Genomic DNA, 19,583 nt, shown 5'->3' with positions numbered 1-19,583 from the left:
TAGAATTATTTTTCTAAGAATGAGGATCTCTTAATTTGGCAAAGTGACTTCAGGTGCTTTATGTTATACTCCCTTCAGCTAGAAGTGTAAGACCCTGTTTGACTGCAATCTCAGTATGTACCTCAACAATCATTAAGAATGAGTCATTAGACTGAGAGCCTTCTTTCTGCACCATAGTGCCTCTCCTCTTCCATGGCTGATTTTAAAAAACAAAGTGAATGCACAGCAAAAAGGGAGCTTTACTTATTTCCAACCACCTCACATGACTTTGGACCTGTCATACAATCCATTGCTGTGCCCCGAGAGTGAGATTATTCACTCATTTCTGCAGAATTAGTCGGACGACTGAGCATGGCAGGCTTGAAGCCAAAGAGAATTTGACAGAGGCTAAAGTTCCCATGCCCACTTCTGTTCAGCTATTCGCTGGCAAGCGAGGTCATTTTCACACCCGATGGTTTCTCTGCTCTATTCATGTCGTCCTACAGGGCTGTTTGCATAGGAAAATTACATGTTGCGGGCATTCAGTTCTCACATTGGAAATCTTACTTTGAAAGGGGATTACTGAATAGAATTTGTGGTTTGAAAGAAAATGGTTATTTTGTGTGTTTTTGTTTCACTGTACAGAACTTTTGTAATAAAACAAGATGAAACACAACGAACTGTTCAAAGAATGACCACATCTCCTGCTGAGGAACTTTGTTTTGTTTTTTTTTAATTGGGACGGAGAATGTCAAAACCATATTGTCCTGAATGAAACCTTTTGTGTGTATAAGAGCAGTGATGAAGACAGCTGATGAGGAATAAATCAACCGATGCCTCTGAGTGCGCACAATACTGCAGTGATTGCTTCTCGGTATTCTGAAGCATTGGGAGGCGCGAGCGTGCACCTTTTCCTGTTTAAATTAGCCATCGCACAATCACAGAATGAAACCCCAATGAGATGGAAGTAGAACACTCTTCCTATTTAAGAGATGAGCAGTGATCAACATGATACAGTGATTGGTCTAAGATGACAAGACATGAAATTAACTGGCATCAGAGTTTTGACTACACAGAGTCCTGTATATCTTCACAAACCAAAACAAGCCCACATAACATAAGAGAAGCATAGTAAGATTACAACAGACTGCAAAGAAGCAGAAACCCCCTTCCACACTGATTCCAGGAGCCCTCAGAAATCCACAGTGTGAAGTAAGGCGTCTTATTTCCAAAGACCAAAGTGCTGACAGCAGAGAAATCGTCACAGATGGCTGGACTGCCTTTAAAAAATAATGTAGAAGCATGCATTTACACCAGCTAGTATATCTATTGCTAGTGTACACTTACAATATACAACTATACAGAAAAGGTTGGAAACACGGTTGATTTAAAAAAAGTGTGAACAATTGACAGGTTCAAAAACAAAGGTTTAAAATTAAAGTAGAAATGTTACTCTCCTGACATCCTCGACTTTTCTTTTTTTGGTTCACGCAACAAAATATTTAAAAGAAAGAGAAAAAAGCTTTTTGATGTGTAACTATATATTAAAAACATTGATGAAGACGATGTGCAAATTTGATTCATTGCAAGCAATTGCATAATGTAGCTTAAGTGATGGTTTCGAGGTGGGGCCAGGAGGAAATGGGTGCAAAAACAAAGGATCAAGACCAGCGAGTCATGGCTTCAATGAATGATTCTCCACAGCAAAGTTACGCAACTAAATCAAACTCAGTGCTCAAAGACCATCCCATAGAACGGAAACATTCACACTGGGAACACACAAGCAACAAAAGTTACATTAAGTAGCATATTGATACAGACTAATTCAAATCCTTTTTGTAATTCATAATTGATCTGTGAGCCGAGACGCTTAATTTCACGTCCCGAGAGATCCGCACAACATACGAGCACATAATCCGCCCCAACAATACACAGCACCGAGTACATTTCCTTGCCATTCAAGATTTGGATATAAAAGTAACACTGCAAGTAAACGCAACACATTGTAGGAAGTCATGATAACCTTTGAAGGAGCTCAGAGCTCCTACAACTACTCCAACAATTTCCTAACTGAAAACAGGACTCCTTTTAAAGGGTTTCCTCCAATCTAATTTACCGTGGTTCTTGGGAATCATTGGACAAAAAAAAAAAAGGAAAAGTTGAAATCCAAATGTGGTTCAACTGTTTACAACTTGTAGATGCAAACAACCCAAAATAAAGTTTTAAATGTAATAAGCCAACAAAAGGAAGAAAAACATTGTGTTGCATGCCCCAAGTCCTATTTACGACTGATAAATAAAATCAATAGGGTTGGTTTCGCCATGTTTTCCCTTGAATGGATCAAATAAATTAATCGATAATTATAGAGAAAGCGTGCAAACACAAATAAAACAAGCATGTCTTAAAATATATCAAACACTGGTGTATGAAAATTCCAACACTGGATACGCAGTCTGCACAAAGACGTCTCGACAAACCAATGAACTTATAATGTAACAAGTGCAATGAAGGTCCATGTGCAAATTGGCAGAATTTGCAAATTCACCATTTTCATTTAACAAAAAGCGACGGATGGTGATATCTTTGGATGACGGTGATTACAGATGAGCTTTCAGAGCGAAGCACTTACAAACTGAGGAAAGAAAATGAACACTAAAGAGGATCCTCTCAGTCAGTCATTACACAGACTGTTTACATTAGTTAAAAAAAAAGGCAACCTGAAAGCAGACAAATAAATACGATGACTTGGCATTTAAAACACGAGCGCAGCATCTTCAAACACTACAGCTCTTTAGATGTAACTACAGGTACATATACGCACATGATGATTCTGCTTGTCTTCAAACAGACAACGATGTGAGGGGTAAAGATTAAAAAAAATGTTTCAAAAGGAAACAGTTTTCTTTAACTGAAAGGTGTGAGTCCACACTAAGGCAATGACATTTACAGATGGGTGGTAATGGAACAGAAAATAAATACACAAACATCTTTCGTCCTTGATGTAGTAAATTACAGGGCTGTCATCTTTTGGCAGGTGAAAAACAAAGATGGAAGGATGGGGCTGTGAGAAAATTTGCAGAGGCTCAAAAGAGTCCAGTGAACATTTCTCTGCACCCCAACCTCTCTCCTCCTCTTATTCCTCTGCTGGCTGGACAGTGTCTGTCTGTGCTCAAAAACAAGACTGAGACAGTTTTATAGTGAAGCCCGAGAGGTCAGAGGAAGGGGAGTGATGACACCCGTCGGTGTGGGCTTTAACAGTCTGACAGAGATGAACAGTTAGTGGTAATATTTTGCCGACCCTGTGCCACCGGTACTACGGCACCTCCAATAGCCCAGTTCCATCCTGACCTGTCTGCCCGGTCGAGGCAGATGGACGAACAGCAGGACGATTACGGCGAGGACGAGGCAGCTGCGTGGTATTTGACGAAGGCGATGGCTGCCAACTCTTTGCAGAACTCCTCCAGCACAATCACCCCCTCCAGCAAGGTCATGTGGTCGATACTAAAGGGAGGGCAAACAGAAAGGTGAGAATATCCCCTGAAAGTCACCTCAGAACATACGACCCAGAATCATGTGGAAGTACGTACGTGATGCCCTCTGGCTCCATGCCTAATAATCTCTTCCTCACAAGCAAGAGTTTGGGTGTGAAGTCTGGGATACGGTGAATCCTCAACATGAGATCTCCAACCACCTAACACACACACACACACACACACACACACACACACACACACACACACACACACACACACACACACACACACACACACACACACACACACACACACACACACACACACACGAATGCAGAGCAATTACAAAAGCACAGCAGCTAATTTGAGCAACAGCAATAAATCACATCTACTACTATCTAAAACTACTTTTACATTGTGTTCCACTTCAGATTTCATGGATTTGAACTGACTCCCACAATAAAACGAGTTGGTGTTGTAGCCGGTAAGAAGCAGGGTGAGCAAGATTACCATGAAGCCAGATTCAAAATGGCACGCAGCAGCACTAATCAATCAAGAAAAGTAATAAATCTCCCAGCACACAAATTAAAGTTGGGCTTTGAGCTCTGGGCAACGAAGTGTCTCCTATCAATGATGGATAAGATAATTACACTCTAATGGATCAGTCACACTAGAATGAAAAGAGGACAGCTACCTCCTTGAAACCAGAAACATTGCTAGTTGCCCAGGGGTTGCACTGAAATCGTTTTGCATTTGGGGTCCAACTCCAAGCAGCTGCAGTGACCACTTTTTATTTTTTGTACAGGGCAACTACTGGGAGGCAAACTGTCTCCAAACAATCTGACTCGAGCTGAGTCCAGTCACTCCCAGACAGACTGACAACATGTTTCCAACAATCCTCTCATCTGAGACATGCCTCCTTGCAATAGGGGACTCGACTGAACTGGTTTCCAACTGGTTATGTTTATAAAAGCAATTTTGCCAAACATCTTTGTGATTTTGCAGCAACTATGTCAATATTTGAGAAATATTTTCACCGATTAATCGCAGTTAATCATCGTATTTTCACAAACAGATTGCATGTAATTGCCGACTCAATCCCATTAATTCCCAAAGTGACAGCAGACAGAGTCCATCTAATCGCCGTCTTGTGCATCAAAATTCCTTTGAAGACAACAAATGACTCGAGCGGTCACATCCTGGTCAACTACTTTAAAAGGAAACAAGATTGCAAGTTGCAGCTGTAGCACAATCAAGATGGGCACCTTACCCTGACGATGACAGAGAACAGGGACCTGCATCCAGGGGCCAGGTTGATATAGGGGTCCAGCAGGTATTCATTCAAGTGAGGGTGTGGCAACAAAGACAGTTTGGACAGCACGGCAGTCACCTGCAGGTTGACATCATAGGGCTGGAGGACAGAGAGGCAAGAAGATTTAAATAAATTAAAATGATCTGATCAAGAGTTTTGAAAATTTTCCTTCACAATAAGTAACAACATGAAAACAACACAAAGTGAGAGTTTATTTACGTAACCGACTGACTGACAGCTTTTAGTTTTGATTTCCTAAATACGCTCCAAACTCTACTTGAGTCATTCTGTTCATTCATGTTCTGCTTGAGCATCTCCGATTCGCAACAACAATGTCACAGTTTTAGGTCCGAACATATATACGACGTGCTGTAAACTTTTAAATCTTCAAAAGTATTTGATATGTGAAGCTAATTTATTTTATTGTTGTTTCTGTGGTACAGCTTGTTATATTTGCTCAACCCAGCATGAAAATCACGTTTTATTCATTTTTATAACTCAGAATTTGCTGTTGAAACTCAAGTGCACGCTTTATTTTACAGTGTGAAATTCAACTATATATCACAGAGAATTTTTCACTAGTTGTCTTTTGCACTGTGAAGTTTTTTATCGGTGTGTACTCAAATATAAGATTTTGTTTCATATTTTTACTAGTCAATTATCTGACATCTTTTTAATGTATCTGTGCCAGATTACAGATTCTGATTAATTCTGATGGTAAGAAAGGGCAAGGAAATTATCATGATTTTGTCTTTAATATTTTTTCTCAAAGTGGGTCGACAGACCATTTTTGAAAATAAACAAAATTACATATCATGAAAAGTATTTAAAGTGAAGCTACAATTTCATATTATTAAAAGTTTAATGTAAATTGGACACTGGTGAGCAGAAGGGCCGTGTTGATTTGAAACAAACCCATGTTCCAAAGAGTGAATATTTCCTTTGAATCTTTATTAGTCATCTTCACAATGACCGTAAAGTTCTGGCTTTCAGTGGTCATTATTAAGCAAACAAAATAGAAAATCTCTGTAATCTCTGTAAGCCCAACATGAGAGGCATCACTCACAGTAAACTGCAAGCAGCAGTGTTTCATTTTTTTCTGACAGCAGCAAATCTAATAACTGTTGGAAGTGTGGGAACATTAAATCAGTTTGAATAATCAACTAGTTTCATTTTAATTTGTGTGGATCTCACTCGACAGCTGTATTTACACTACTTATTTAATTAGAACTAAAGTTGAACTTTTTTTTTTTTTAACCTTCTCTTGCTTTACTGGAACGGAGGAGTAAGAAGGAATTAATGCATATATCAACACTACAGCAAGCACTTGATCTGAATTATGAAAATACTGCAGTACAGATTACACTCACTTGATCTAGGATGCGACCCATCCTGTCGAAGAGAACCTTAAGGAAGTGGCCCTCAAAGAACGGGATGTCCAAGTTACACTTCTCAAAAGGCTTTGGATTTCCCCTCCAATCCCACCGCTGGCAGATGCCACAATAGTCCCTGAACTGAGAATAACAATGAAGAAAAATAATAAGCAGCAATACAGAATGAGCTGCTGCAGCACTGTCAGGGGATCAAAACAGTCCCAGAGAGCACTGTGACAGATTTTTCTCTATTTGTTGTCCAGTGTGTCACAAGCTTTACAGTAACCTACAGCACTCTCACCTGTCTGTGTGCATCTCTGAGGTAGGTGTCGTATCCTGTGCCTTCAACGTGATATGATGACTTGGCCTCATCGGGGACCAGACACAGGAAACTGCAGGTGACAGAGTTTAACAGTGAGAACTGAGCTGAGCTGAGCGATGCACGGTGCATCACCATGAACAAACTGCGCACCTGTTCACGATCTTGTGGACTTCTGTTTTCCCCTCAGACTTTGAATGGTCAGGACTTTGTGGTGGAGAAGTGCTGAGCCAGTCAGACCCAGACAGCTTCCTCTCTGGAGAAAGGTCATCACCAAACAGTGGATCCTCCTCAAGATCTCTGTAGAGAAAACATTTATTCATAAAGTGATTTGCCTCAGATCCCTGCGCATTTGAGAAAACCCACATCTGCATCACAGTATTTTATGGCCCTTTGTGTGTCTGTGGCAGCTTGGAGCTTTGTATAATTTGTCAGTGAGACTGAAGTCCTTCAAGGCTTCAAATTGATTATTTGAGAAAATATATTATAACACTAATGCATCAAGCAACTGAATGCTACTGAATGAAAAACAATCAATTACCAAGTGAAAGAAGCTCTCATGAGAGTTCGTCTTAATTGAGATTTTCATTACTGTGCACAAGAAGAAACATGCAAATTATTTCTCATTATGTTTCAGTCTCACACAGCCTTGATTTATGTAAATAATTAGCCGAGTTGCATTTTTGTGAGCCTACATAATCAAGGCTCAGAGGAATTTGACCAATTAAAACACACACTAATTATGCATGAGAAGTAATAAGATATCTTGAAAACACAGCTACTTCATGCATTGGTTTTATTTCAAAATTGTTGCATTTGTGCAGAGGATCTTCAACTTCCAGCAGCTCAGGGGAGGTTAAAGGTCATAAGGGGGTCCTTACACAGCATCATGAGGCTGGCCATTTTCGAGCGGCTCCCGCTCTTCCTGTGGTTTATTCTCCAGGTAATTCCTCTCCTCCAGGCTGCGCAGCACCAAGTTGTGGAGGATGTGCTGGTTGGGCTTCTGGATTAACTGCTCAAATAGCCGCAGGGTCATGATGCTGATCTGAGGTGGGACAAAGAAAGGAGTAAGGCTCTTCTCATTCAATAAGTGCAAAGAGTGCAAAAGCAGTTAAGCTAGTTAAGTGTTTTCTCACTAACAGAAAAGTAGGCAGCGACTGCTGAAGAATCAAACAGATGATTCAGCTGCCTTTTGTTTGATGAAAAAGACTACAATGGCTCTTACAGATACTAATTAAAATTCATGGGCTTTGGGTTAATCATATGTTTCGTTGGAACTCAGAGTCCTTGAAAGGCAGATGGCCATTTATGCTTTTTAAAGATATTAGCTACAATTCAGTATAAAAAAAGTGTAATATTAAGGCCTGAATGAGTTGGGTTTGCAGAAATAAATAGTGGTAAAGATGCATGCAGTATAATAACCTCATCTGACAGGTGATCACAGTGCTCGATGAGTCTGTGTCTAAGTGGATTCTGAGCGATTGTAGCTGAAGTCTCGGGTTCTCTCTCCTCTCCCAGCAGGAAGTAAACCATCTCCTGCAGCAGAGCCTCCGATGTCACCTGCCTTATGATTCTGTTCAGCAGAGCTGTCGAGGTCAGGATGCCAACCTCAGACCTACATGAATGCACAAACCCACAGCAGCAGTCATGACAACGCCTGTAGCACACTGACAGGACCACAAACATGATGATTGATGTTTCAAAGAGGGCCTCACGTCTGCATAAGCTGTGGTTCCATCACAGAAACAAAGAATCTTTCTCTCACTGCTTTTGCCATCACTGCAGCTGCTGACTGCAAGACAGTGAAGACAAGACAAAAAAATGTTGTTCAGCCTTTTGTGTATTTAATTTATTTAAAAAAAAAAAAAAAAACTTCCTTGGAAAGACTCTTTTATTCTGTCTGTTCATGATATGAGTCATCAAAATACAGTGAGTCAGCACTGGGTAAGAACCTTCTGTGCTTCCTTGATGAGCTGATCACAGTAATCAAGCCAGGACAAGAAGGAGATGAGAGCCCTCTTCCCTGTGAAGACAGCAGCATCCTCCTTCAGGTTATATACATCTAGACTAAAGGAGGGAGAAGAAAAAATACAGGTATTAAAGGACGGATTCAAATAAATCAAATAATAAAACCACTAAAAATAGTATTCAGCAGAGCACACTATTTCAGGAATAATCAGATCTGCAGATAAGTATTTATGAGTCACTTTATTTAGTATGAAGTTTTACTGAGAAATTTACCCCCAGTTGACCGACTCTACAGTCTCAATGTCCAAGGGGTCCATGGACTGTGGCAGGGCTTTATAAAAGGAGACCAGCCTGTCGGTGAGAAGCTCACAGAGCTCTGTGTTTTCAGTCAAACACTTGGCAGCAGCAGGCTCTGGTAAACTGACCAGCAGCATCAGGCCCTCACAAGCCTTCACCACAATCCTGCCATCCTGTGGACAGGAAAAATATATGACACAGCTCATGATTTCAAACTGAGAGCTTCAAAAGAGAAAGACTTTACATACATAAATAAATCATCTTCATACAGGGAACACTTACAGGACTCTTTGTGAGGTTGAGCAGGGAGGTGACCAGATTGTAGTTGTTGCTGTTATTGTTACTTGTTGGACTGGATGTGGAGACAGCAGCTGCAGCCTGTGGTTCATCTTGGTGGTCAGCTTGTTCCTGTGCCAGAGACTGACCAGTGTCTGGAGACAAGGCGTTTTCCTTCCCCCCTTCTGTTGCCACAGGGCTCTTTATCTCAGGTCTCTTTGACTTATTCTAACAAACAACGTCAAGGATAAGACATACTCTCTGAATGATGTGCTTAAAAAAAAAAAGAAGAAATATTTGCTTGTGAAATATTTCCCCAATTGTGCAGATCTCTGGTGCCCTAGCAGCCTACCTCTAAGAAGAAGTTGACGAGATAAGGGTCCTGCTTCAGTTTGGCACAGACTATACAAAGGAACTGGATCTCTTCATTTTCTGTAGGAGCAGCAAGCACCTCACCGCACAGACGGATCAGTTTCTGACAGGGTCACGTCACAGTCACAAAACAAGATCCAAGCAAGTTACATAATGTGTCAGTTAGCAGAATATTTTTAGGAAATCCAGACTGCAGCACTTCTCACCTGTACAGGTCTGTGGACGTTGATGTGTGGCAGGAGGGGCTGTCGAATATGTGCCAGCAGCTTTGTGTAGAAGGTGAGCACCTGCTGCTTCATTCCAGGAGGACACTGGTGGGAAAACACCATTTATTGAACTTCATGATGCCAGTGACAGTTTTTGTATTTACTGTTACTACTCGTGACAGAAAGTGTCAGCCTACACCAACCTCCATAGACCCAGTGCTCACAATTTAAATCACAACCTTGCTATTCAACAATACTGCTATTTACACACATAGAAAACAGACCAATTCTGGCTCCATCAGTCTGTGACAGTGACAGCATAATGACATCCAGACACAGAAAGCTTTAACCTTGACTGTTTCCCACAGCTTCATTCAGACGTTGACACAACACTGACAGAACAGGCCTATTTATGTGCTGCACACTAGTTTTGACAGTCAGGTTACTTAAATGGGCGTCTATATTGTGACAGTTGTTTCTTGTTAATCTGACCAGTCACTGACACTGTCTTCACGGCAGTAAGGATTTACTGTAAATTTGTATTTTACAACAACAACATGTCAGTCTGAATGAAGGACATGAAACTTGCTCTGCAATTTTCGGGAGTTTTATGTTCACCTCCAGCAACTAAAGCCTTGCAAATTGTCCTTTGCACTCTTCAATGTTTATAGACTAATCGTTAGAGCTGGAAAGTGAAAAAATCCTTAAGCTTAGATTTTTTTTTTTTAAGTGAAGAGAAAAAAACTGCTTATCATATATTTAGGAACAATAATCAAACAGACTATTGAACAACCAAAATAACTGGATATTTATAGTTTAGCAGCATATCTTTACCACAGCTATTTCGTAACAGCAAACACCTTTGAAACCCTTCAACATAACCTGACCTCCACCTCACTAGAAATGTAGCCAAATGCTGTGCTAACGCAGCCATCAACTATTTTAACTGGCCTGTACTTTCAACTCCACCTGTACATTTCCTGCTACTTTCTCGCTGAAGTTTTTTAATTTATCAGTGAGAGAATTACAATCATCAACTCATTATAACAAAAATAGTCATAGTGTCAATATTAGGACTCTATGTTTACTTTCCTGTATGTAGTCAGCAAAAGCATGAGTGCCTTACATCTGCCTTGCCCAAGGTGTAGAGAGTCTCCAGGATCTTATGGTGTAAGAGATACTCCATGCAGGGTCCTGTCTCTCCAGACTCCCTTTCGGCTTCCTCCTGGGTCAGGATGTCCAGCATCTGTTCCAGGTGGGATGGGATGTTGGTGTCTGTAACTGGCGCTTTGTCATCTAACAAGCAAATTCATAGAAAGATATGAGAAATATTAAAAACATGAGGGGAAAATGCCTTACCAATCTTTAGCAGTCCATGCAACAGCTTCATTTGTTTTTCACATTTTTTGTTCACATACAGAAGCACAGCTAGTAACAACATAACACATTTGTAGTTACATTTATAAAATATGTCAGTCATCTTTCTGACACACTGCATAATTAGGAAAGTTTGATCATCAATTGTGGACAGTGGTGTGGACAGTATTAGTTCATTTTGATGGCAGCCAATATTACATTTGACTGCACAGTAAAGTTTTTCCATTTAATCTTCTTTTCACAGAGTGGGGAGCTTCTAACATGCGCACCGATATTAGATTGGTGCAGTAAATGACAGCATCAAACATAAGAACATCAGGCAAAACCAAACAAAGCTACTTGTGACAAGATTTACCCCCCCCCCCCCCAAAAAAAAAAAAAAAAATCACTACATGAATCTGTGTGGATGTCAAGATATAGATTCTAACTTATTGTTTCAGACAGTCCTTACCAGAAGTCTCAATGTAATAATGTGTAATGGCCTTCCAGTGATAGACAAAGTCTTCCTGTAATGGCAGCGAAGGGGCAAGCTGAAAAATAAATTTTGAAAAGATGAGCTTATGATAATCGAGAGACTAATGATTATAATTACATTTCTACATATATCACTCACTTTCAAACAGAGACATTAATATATTCTCGTGCTAAATGGTTCTCATGTGCAGCTACAAGACACCTTGATTGTGATGTGATCGCATTTCAAGCCCAGCAGTTTGCAAAAACATTTATAATGGCGTAAACGATTTCGTTGTCAGGTAACATGAGAGTTTTACTATTTGAAATCTACTTAAAATACATAAACAAATATAACAGTATGTCCCAGAGTTGTAAGTTGATTTTGGACGTTTACTCAGTAAGTGCTATTTAGAAGTGGATTGATAGTCTGACCGCATTTGAAGTCAGAGTTATTCACTTTGAGTTGGCTGTATTGTGCGTGGTTTCAAACAGCTGGAAAACAGAGCTGAGACACGTTATTACTGGTTTCTAGCTAGTTGTCTGCCTGGCGTGATAGCATGCTAATACTGAGTTCTTAAATACTGCTGAGGAGGACAACTCACACATGTTCCCTTTGGTATTAACGTTAAGGCGTTTGCGCAATATCAAACACGGTTACCCAATTATTCTGACACCACTCCTGAAGACGAGAGCCTTCTGTTTGAAACGGGATAGCTAGCTACAATGTTAGCTTAGCATCTCGGTGGTATTATAAGCTAACTCGGCATCTATCAAGCTCAGTTTACCAAGCTATATGCAGACAGATGACATGCTGCAATTACAAAAAAGGCTACTTAGTACTTTGTCATGGCACATACTCAGGCACATTCATAGGTAACCAGAATGAGCAAACTGACAACAAAAACACAAAGCGCTAACGTTAGCCGAAGCTAATTGGTTAGCTTAACAATTAGCTACGATAGCCTTGTTTGGCGTAGTGATATATGGTGTCTGGAAAACAAAAGAAAGACGTAACACAAAAGCCAGGCAACAAATAAAATCAACATCGGTTAAAAACTTACCGCTTCTACAGCGTGCTGGAGAATGGACGTAAATTTGGAGAACATTTTGTTCTTCGACTGGACTAGTTTCTCTCGAGAAGACCTAGAGAATTCCTCTATCTTCTTCTTCCTATTGCTACTACCTCGATCCAGATTGGAGGTTTCATACAATGACCCTTGTAACGAAAGAAAAAAATGTAAGCAATAAAACACGTAGCACGTTGTCGACAACAGGACTTTACAGGCCTGGCACAGGTACTGTAAACAAGACGTCTACAGAGAGTTAACGTAGGCTCACTTTGGACACGGTGGCACTTCCTTCGCCAAACGCTTGTTATGGAGACAACCACCAGGGGGCGTGAGAGCACTAAACAAGCCCTTCTGATGGTTGACAACTATCAAGGCATACTAATTGAGTTATAAACCAATAAATTCAATAACAAACCGAGATCAACATTCAGTTAAACATGTTCGCTTCATATATTCAGTGGCACAGGTTTAGCCACCGATAAGTTCAAGTGAAGTGTTAATTAATAACTATAAATACTCTCCCTGATAATGCACTGATTTCCCATCTGAAATTAGGCGTTTTTTCCGCTGCAGGACAGAGTTTATATGCTTGCTTAAAGTGTCACTTTAAGAGTAAAGTTTAGGAGGTCACGTGAGGGAGGAGTTTGCCAGAGAAGTAGTCATATTAATGGGAAAACAGGGGGGGAAACAACAGTCACATCTCCTGAGTGCCTGTCAACTTTATGATTTAGACCAACTCACGTCCAGAACAGCACAGTCATCCCCGGCAGAAAGTAGGCTATACCCGGTTTAACGTTTAGGTGAGCCGACAGCAGCTGCAGGCAAGGAATTTCAAGCATGATTTAATTTATTCCTTAATAATTCCATGATATTAGGTTCAAATATGGGCACAAACTTGTTGGAAAATAAGAGAGGGGGGGAAAAGGGATGCTGCCTGATCCAGGACACGCCCTGTCGCTGGAAAGTGCCTCTTCACCGCTCGTTCTAGTCTAGTCCACCAAATCGCAGGCTGTATGTGTGTCCTTGCGCTCAATCCCAATAAATGACAGGCTCAAACTTAAAGCATCAGAAATATCACACTGTCAACCTTCTGCACAGCTGCACCGGGCCATCTTCTCCCGTTCATTTCGGCAAAGAAAGAAGAGACTCTACCTACCGGGCATGTCTGCTAGAGGTGAGTATCTTTTGCCGCAGAAGCCTTCATAACAGTACATACAGAGGGGGGAAAGTCTCTTGATGTTGGAGGAGGTGGTGGAGGAGGAGGGGATCTCGGTTCGAGGATGGGTGAGATGGAGAAGGGAGTCCCGCTGCACCGTCTTACGGAGGATCGGGCTGCGGTAATGACACTGATATTGTAAGTAGGTTACACCGGTGCATAGCTGAAACTACAGCTTCCACCGCTGCAGTCTTTCTCCCTTTTTTCTTTTTTTTAATAGCCTACAACTTACTTCGTTGCTCTCCATAAAACCTAAAGATAGATCTAAGCCTTAAAAAATGACAAGCAGCTCTGTGATTGCTCTGTGATTGCTCCTTTAATCAGGGAGGTGCGTGTCATTAGTTCAAACCTGCTGGCTGTTGGTGGAGAATAGTCAGTCAACAGCAGGCGTTTGATAATCATCATTTGGTAAGGATTAACCGGTGAGATCAGGTGATAGAAAGTACCTTTTATTTATTTTATTATTATTATTTTAGAAAATGCATGCTAAATACAAACTATAATTCCTTGCAGTCTGAGTTGTCCAGATGTTTTTGCAAGATTGACATTTTTTGGCTGAGTATGAGCAAACAGTTCAGGCAGGTGGATAAGAGGAGCTTGTTTCCACAGGCTTTTGTGCTGTCTTGGATTTCTGTCAGGTGACCTTGCGCTCAGGCACAGCATCCAGCTGTTCCTGCTATAGCTGTGATCAGATGGTCTGACTGACCAGAGCTGAATAAAAAGCTAAACATGGCATCAGGGTTATCATATTAAATCTGTAGTTTGGTTCATTATGATCAGTCTGATCCATTTAGTGGGTAAAACAGCATCGTTTTTTGTTTTTTTTTCTAAAGAAGCTGACTATTCAGCAGATATCTCCCCTCCAGACTCTATATGACAGAGCCTTGTATAGCAAGAAGGCTTTGAACTCCCTCCCATTACCGATGTGGACTACTGTATCTGCTGGTGGAGATCGATGAAGCTAAGAGCCCACTGCTTAAAAAGTGCCCCTGTGGTACATAGATGTGATTAGCACACTTAAGCTCCTGCAAACAGCCAATCACCATTCCTGGGAATTAATTGCATCCTACATCCTATGGTTGTATATGCCAGTCATCTCCGTGCTGTTTAGACAAACATGAGGTTACTAATATGTGGATAAATCAGGCACAAACAAGAGCTTTTTCATCAATATGTCACATCAAGTCATCTGACATTACATGTTTGATAGTATAAAACAATACACACGATTATTCTTTTGTTGTAACAATCTTTCTTGGCAAAAAATCCTGATACCCCTGGAAAGCCTGTTTATTTCTCCTTAAATGCTTCCAATTTATAAGGAAAATGCATTTGTGGGTTGAAACAGCAGAGTTGATGTAAAATTTGCCACTTTGTCAGTGGCAAACAGCTTATTCTCCTTTTGACTCTTGCACATGCGAGCTTGGACCCTGGTAGAGCGGTCAGTTGTTGTCTGCTCCAAACAGGCCATGTTTGACAGATCTGGTTAGGGCTTGCGTCATCTGCAAAGCTAAGTTGCAGCAGGTGAGCCCTGGTACCATTTCCAAATGGAAGGCCAAGTACTGTATGATGGTGATGACGAGATTCTGCAACCAGTGGACAATACCATATTTCTAGAGAACTCTATCCTCCAAGATTATAATGCACATCACACAAAGCGGGGTTTATAAGAGACCACGACCAGAATTTGGGAGTTGAAAATGAAGTGGCCACTGAACACTTGTTTGATCAGCATAGGCGTGCTGTTCATGTCAGAGTGACCAACACAACCACACTGGCTGACTTGTGACAAAAGCCGGTTGAAAAATAAGACACCATCCCACAGGACTGTGTGACCAGCCATGAGGAGGTGATGCCAGGCTGTTGTGGCTCTGCATGGTTCCTCAACATGCTGCAGAGGGCTCTGTTTGTTAGATGAATAAATTGTTAAATGGTGGGTTTGTCTTGTTTCTTCAGACTTCAATCATCCAATCCAATAAACGATACCAAACAAGAGTCAATGGCAGACATCTGTTTGGCAAATTTTTAATGGGTGCTGCCCAAATGCATTTTTCTTACAAATGTGGCAACATTTAAGGAAAACTAAATAGAATTATTGCCAAGAAGTCTTATCACAGCAAAAAAAAACAAAACACCGACAAACCACAAATTTCTTTACTTTGTAACAAGTTTGTATCAAATCACGTGACATGCCATTATTGGTATGGTTAGCTATCATAATATGATTGCGTTCTTTTTCTTTACTTTGTAGAGAATCTGCACGTATGTTTCAATATCTTGAGGCCTATCAGAATATATTTCCACAGATTTTTTTGCCATATTTTAAGTGTTATCTAATTTTTCAGAAAACTATTTGCAACTATTTTGCTAAACGCTTTCAGCAAAGTCACTTTTCAAGCAAAAAGCTAAAAATTTCCAGTTTCTCAGTTGTGAGAATTTGTTACTTTTCATGTCTTATGACACAATATATATAGAGTAATTTTAACAGTATTTTTAAAAATCTAATCTGCAATACTGTAACAGCTGCTTGCAGTTCCCTATTGTGTGTAATTTAAACTAATGACCACTCTCCTTCGAGATTTATGTTCGAGATGTCAGTACGAAGTGTCTAATGGTCTGCCCGGTTCATGTTTTAGACCTCTAGTGGTGTCATTATCAATATTTCACTGTATACAGGAAAGAACTGAAGCACGTTTGGTGATTGATTTTCATCCAAGAGCAAAAAGGAAGTTTAAAATCATCACAAATTACTACACTTTCTCCTGCCAGTGTCCCTTTATGGTCACGGGCCTCTCCTTCAGTGGTCCAGAGAGTATAAGCTATTATTGTGCTCTCAGCCTTGAAGTCGCCCACCCCGTTATCAGCACAAGGCCATCGGCTTTTACCTCAGTAGTAGCGATGCCCTTCCATTAGTCACCCCACCTTAACCCTCGCGGGCGTGCTGCTCTCTCTGGGCTTTTGAGTCTCATCGTATTTCCTGTCCTCTCTTTTGCTTTTGTCTAGAATCTCTTAACTCAATTTTTATTTATTTTTCATAAAACCATTATCCTGGTCAGTCGTACCTATGAGCTGCTCTGTGTGCGTCTGCTATTAATGGCCATTGAGCAGTTCAGCCAGAGCAAATGGGGCTTAAGTGCATTGTTCAAGGTCACATTGTGGTGGTATTTGAGAGATGAGCATATCAAATTTCTCCACCGACAGTACATTATTGGAAAAATCAAGTAAAAAAAGAAACGAACTAGCAGCTATGCTACTTAGCATAATCACTTTTTTGTGCTGGATATTTGCTGTCAGTTCTTTGCTACTTTACAACATGTTGGACTATTGAGCTTTAATATGTGGGGCTATGATGTTTTCAGCTACACCCCGGGTGTCGTATAGGCTGGCATTTTATATGTGGTTTCCTGCTTTGTAGAGCTTTAAATTGTGTTGAAAATATCCTTCATATGTGCTTTTTTCCTAAAGAATTTTTCAGTTGGATGTAATTAAATGTCTAATTACACCCACCAAGCAGATTAAATGATCGTTTTAGTTAGTATGTTAGCGGGATTTGTGAAAAAGTTATGGATGTATTTAACTGTGGAAACGTTTTGGCCACCCCTCATTTCTTCATATTTTGCTTCTAAGGAGCCAGACTGTCCTCTCACTTTTTCAAAGTGGTCTTGAGTAATAGTTCTCCAGACTTTCTCAGGAAACCAATGTCCAAAGAAAGTTTTTCTTTAGACACTGAGTGTGTTTTCACTCAGTCCTTGTACCTGAACATTTTCAGACAAATGTGTTTTTAAAAAAATTTTTTTATTAAACCTCTTAAAACTTTAATTCAATTCATTTCAGTTCAGTTTTATTTATATAGCGCCAAATCACAGCAACAGTCACCTCAAGACGCTTTGTATTGACCCTAGAATATAAAGCAGTTATTAACACTGACCTGTGAATCATCCAGGCATAAAAGATGCACTTAACTTATGGCAAAGATTCAATGTTGTTTCTACACATAACAGAAAACTTGCTGAATCTATGAAAAATGCTACAGCGAATGATATTAGCTGAAAAAAAGTATTGTTTCCGTAAAAAAAATTTGAGGCAGCTGGACAAATGGAGCATAAAAGAAGAAATGGTAGGCCTACAAAGCTATCTACGACCGATGAAGAGTATCAGAAAAAATCCAGCAAAAAGCTGACGCAGGACCAGAGACATACATCTGGCCCTTCAGCTGATTAATCTGCTGCCTCAACAGAAATGATCTCAGTTGAATTGTCACGGCCAAAAAGCCATTTTAAAGAAAGGGAAACAGGGAGAAAAGCCTGAGGTGTGCCAAATATGCAAAAGCTGCACTGGAAATTAGTGGCAACAGGTCAAATTTGAACATTTTTGGTTCAAATCATTGTTACATCATATGTACAGATGTTGGGAGTGAGGTACAGCAACGAGTCTCTAAAACACAGGGGAGGTTATATCATGTTTGGGGCTACATTCCAGCCAGTGGTGTTGGGGATTTTGTCAAAATTTGATGGAATTATGAAAGCAGAAAAATAACATTTTGATTTTGATCCACCATACCTGTCTGATCCATCATAAACAAAGTGCCAATGCAGTAAAAGCGTACCTGGATAGAAACACAGTGGAACACTATCAGTCATGGACTGGCCTCCAGTCACGTAATCCTGAAGATTACTTAAATAAATTAGAAGAATGCTTCCTAAAAAAAGTATTCTTTGCCTTCAGTAAACATGTAGCAATAATTTTGAGTAAAATGCAACTGAAATCAAAATCAAAGCTTTTTTATTTAAATCAATCAATCAAATAAAATTAATCATTGAGGAAAATGTGCCTGGTATAAACCAATCAAGTAAATTTAATTTGACCAGATTCCATTAAATATAACATTTTACAGTCTACTTATGTAACAAAATTATTTTTTGTAGTGTAAGTGAGTTCAGGCTGTGTGAGAACAAAGGAGATCATATTTCAAGCTCTTTAAAATTGTACCAATTCTTTGTTTTTCTCATTTACTTTATTTCCATATATGCGTACACATGTTTCAATAAATCACCGCACTTTTCCCCCATTTTCCTAGCAAAGGCATGGTGTTAAGGGAAGTTTCGCCCATGCCTGAGGTAATGTTTTTGTTCTTTCATCACTATCACTGTGAAGAAATGCCGTCCTGTTTTCCAAAGTATTTTTGTAACTTGCAAACTCAGTTGTACGTTTTATTACATGCTGTTTATGTGCATGTGCACTAATGAAAGTCACAAGAATTTTGTGGGCCTGAAAAATTATAGGTAACTTAATTTGTCCTGAAAGTAATTTCATTATGCAGGACTTCAAGTTACTATGAACAAAGAAAGTGTGCCTCATAAACCTTAGTGCATCTGTGATTTTCCTCCACTTCCTGCTTTGCCCCGCCCTTTCCTTGACCAGTTTGCACATCCTGCACAGCGTACCTGTCTCAGTGCAGTGTTATCTTGATGATCAGTGGTGGATGAAAAAGGAGGCACGGCTCCGTTCTGCAGTAACCCAATCTGATGTCTCCTTCTCATCCGACCATCGGAGAGGGCTGCTCACGCTGCAACGGCACGACCCTCTGCCTCAGCACTTTTCTCTCTCCCAGTGTGTTTGTGTGTTTATGTACTGTACGTGCGAATTCCGAGGGTCGGCGTGCGCGCGCATGCATGTGTCCTGGCAAAAGCCTGAATAATTGATGAGCAGTGGAAGGAGTGAAAGCACTGCCGGACGGGACGGTGTGTGTGGGAGTGTGTAGAGATGGGGGAGAGGAATACAGTGAGGCAGCAGCCTGGCTACGATGGGCTCTGCAACTACGCCCAAAAAATCACCTCCTGTTTCGGACTAGATGGTAAGAGAGGGGGGGTGTTTGTTATGCGTTGATAA

At 40.4% G+C, this 19,583-nt stretch overlaps 2 protein-coding genes across 4 annotated transcripts in view; one reads left to right on the top strand and one right to left on the bottom strand.

The window, feature by feature from the left end:
* Nucleotides 1-2,189: 2,189 nt before the first annotated feature.
* On the bottom strand, nt 2,190-12,819 carry fhip2a (FHF complex subunit HOOK interacting protein 2). The gene is made up of 18 exons (XM_026190465.1): nt 12,747-12,819; nt 12,470-12,624; nt 11,404-11,482; nt 10,702-10,871; nt 9,576-9,680; nt 9,350-9,472; nt 9,004-9,225; nt 8,698-8,894; nt 8,409-8,523; nt 8,172-8,248; nt 7,879-8,071; nt 7,338-7,501; nt 6,610-6,756; nt 6,439-6,529; nt 6,135-6,278; nt 4,723-4,863; nt 3,567-3,670; nt 2,190-3,480 (listed from the first exon to the last, which is right to left on the bottom strand). Exons 2-18 carry the CDS (start codon nt 12,512-12,514, stop codon nt 3,369-3,371), a joined length of 2,229 nt encoding a protein of 742 aa, XP_026046250.1. The 5' UTR covers nt 12,515-12,624; nt 12,747-12,819; the 3' UTR covers nt 2,190-3,368.
* A 347-nt stretch (nt 12,820-13,166) lies between these two features.
* ablim1a (actin binding LIM protein 1a) overlaps nt 13,167-19,583 on the top strand; it is a 41,603-nt gene continuing 35,186 nt past the window's right edge. Inside the window, exon 1 of one of the 3 annotated variants that reach the window (XM_026190457.1) lies at nt 13,167-13,652. In XM_026190457.1, the coding sequence (XP_026046242.1) occupies nt 13,640-13,652 (13 nt within the window). In that variant the 5' untranslated portion in view covers nt 13,167-13,639. Of the gene's footprint in view, nt 13,653-19,213; nt 19,549-19,583 lie in introns of those variants that run through there. The other 2 variants (XM_026190455.1, XM_026190462.1) reach the window with 2 other exon arrangements.

This window comes from Astatotilapia calliptera, chromosome 13 (assembly GCF_900246225.1).
Source record: "Astatotilapia calliptera chromosome 13, fAstCal1.2, whole genome shotgun sequence".
NCBI lineage: Eukaryota > Metazoa > Chordata > Actinopteri > Cichliformes > Cichlidae > Astatotilapia > Astatotilapia calliptera.
Note: the sequence above shows the minus strand (reverse complement) of the source record. Positions and strands in the feature narration are given on the sequence as shown.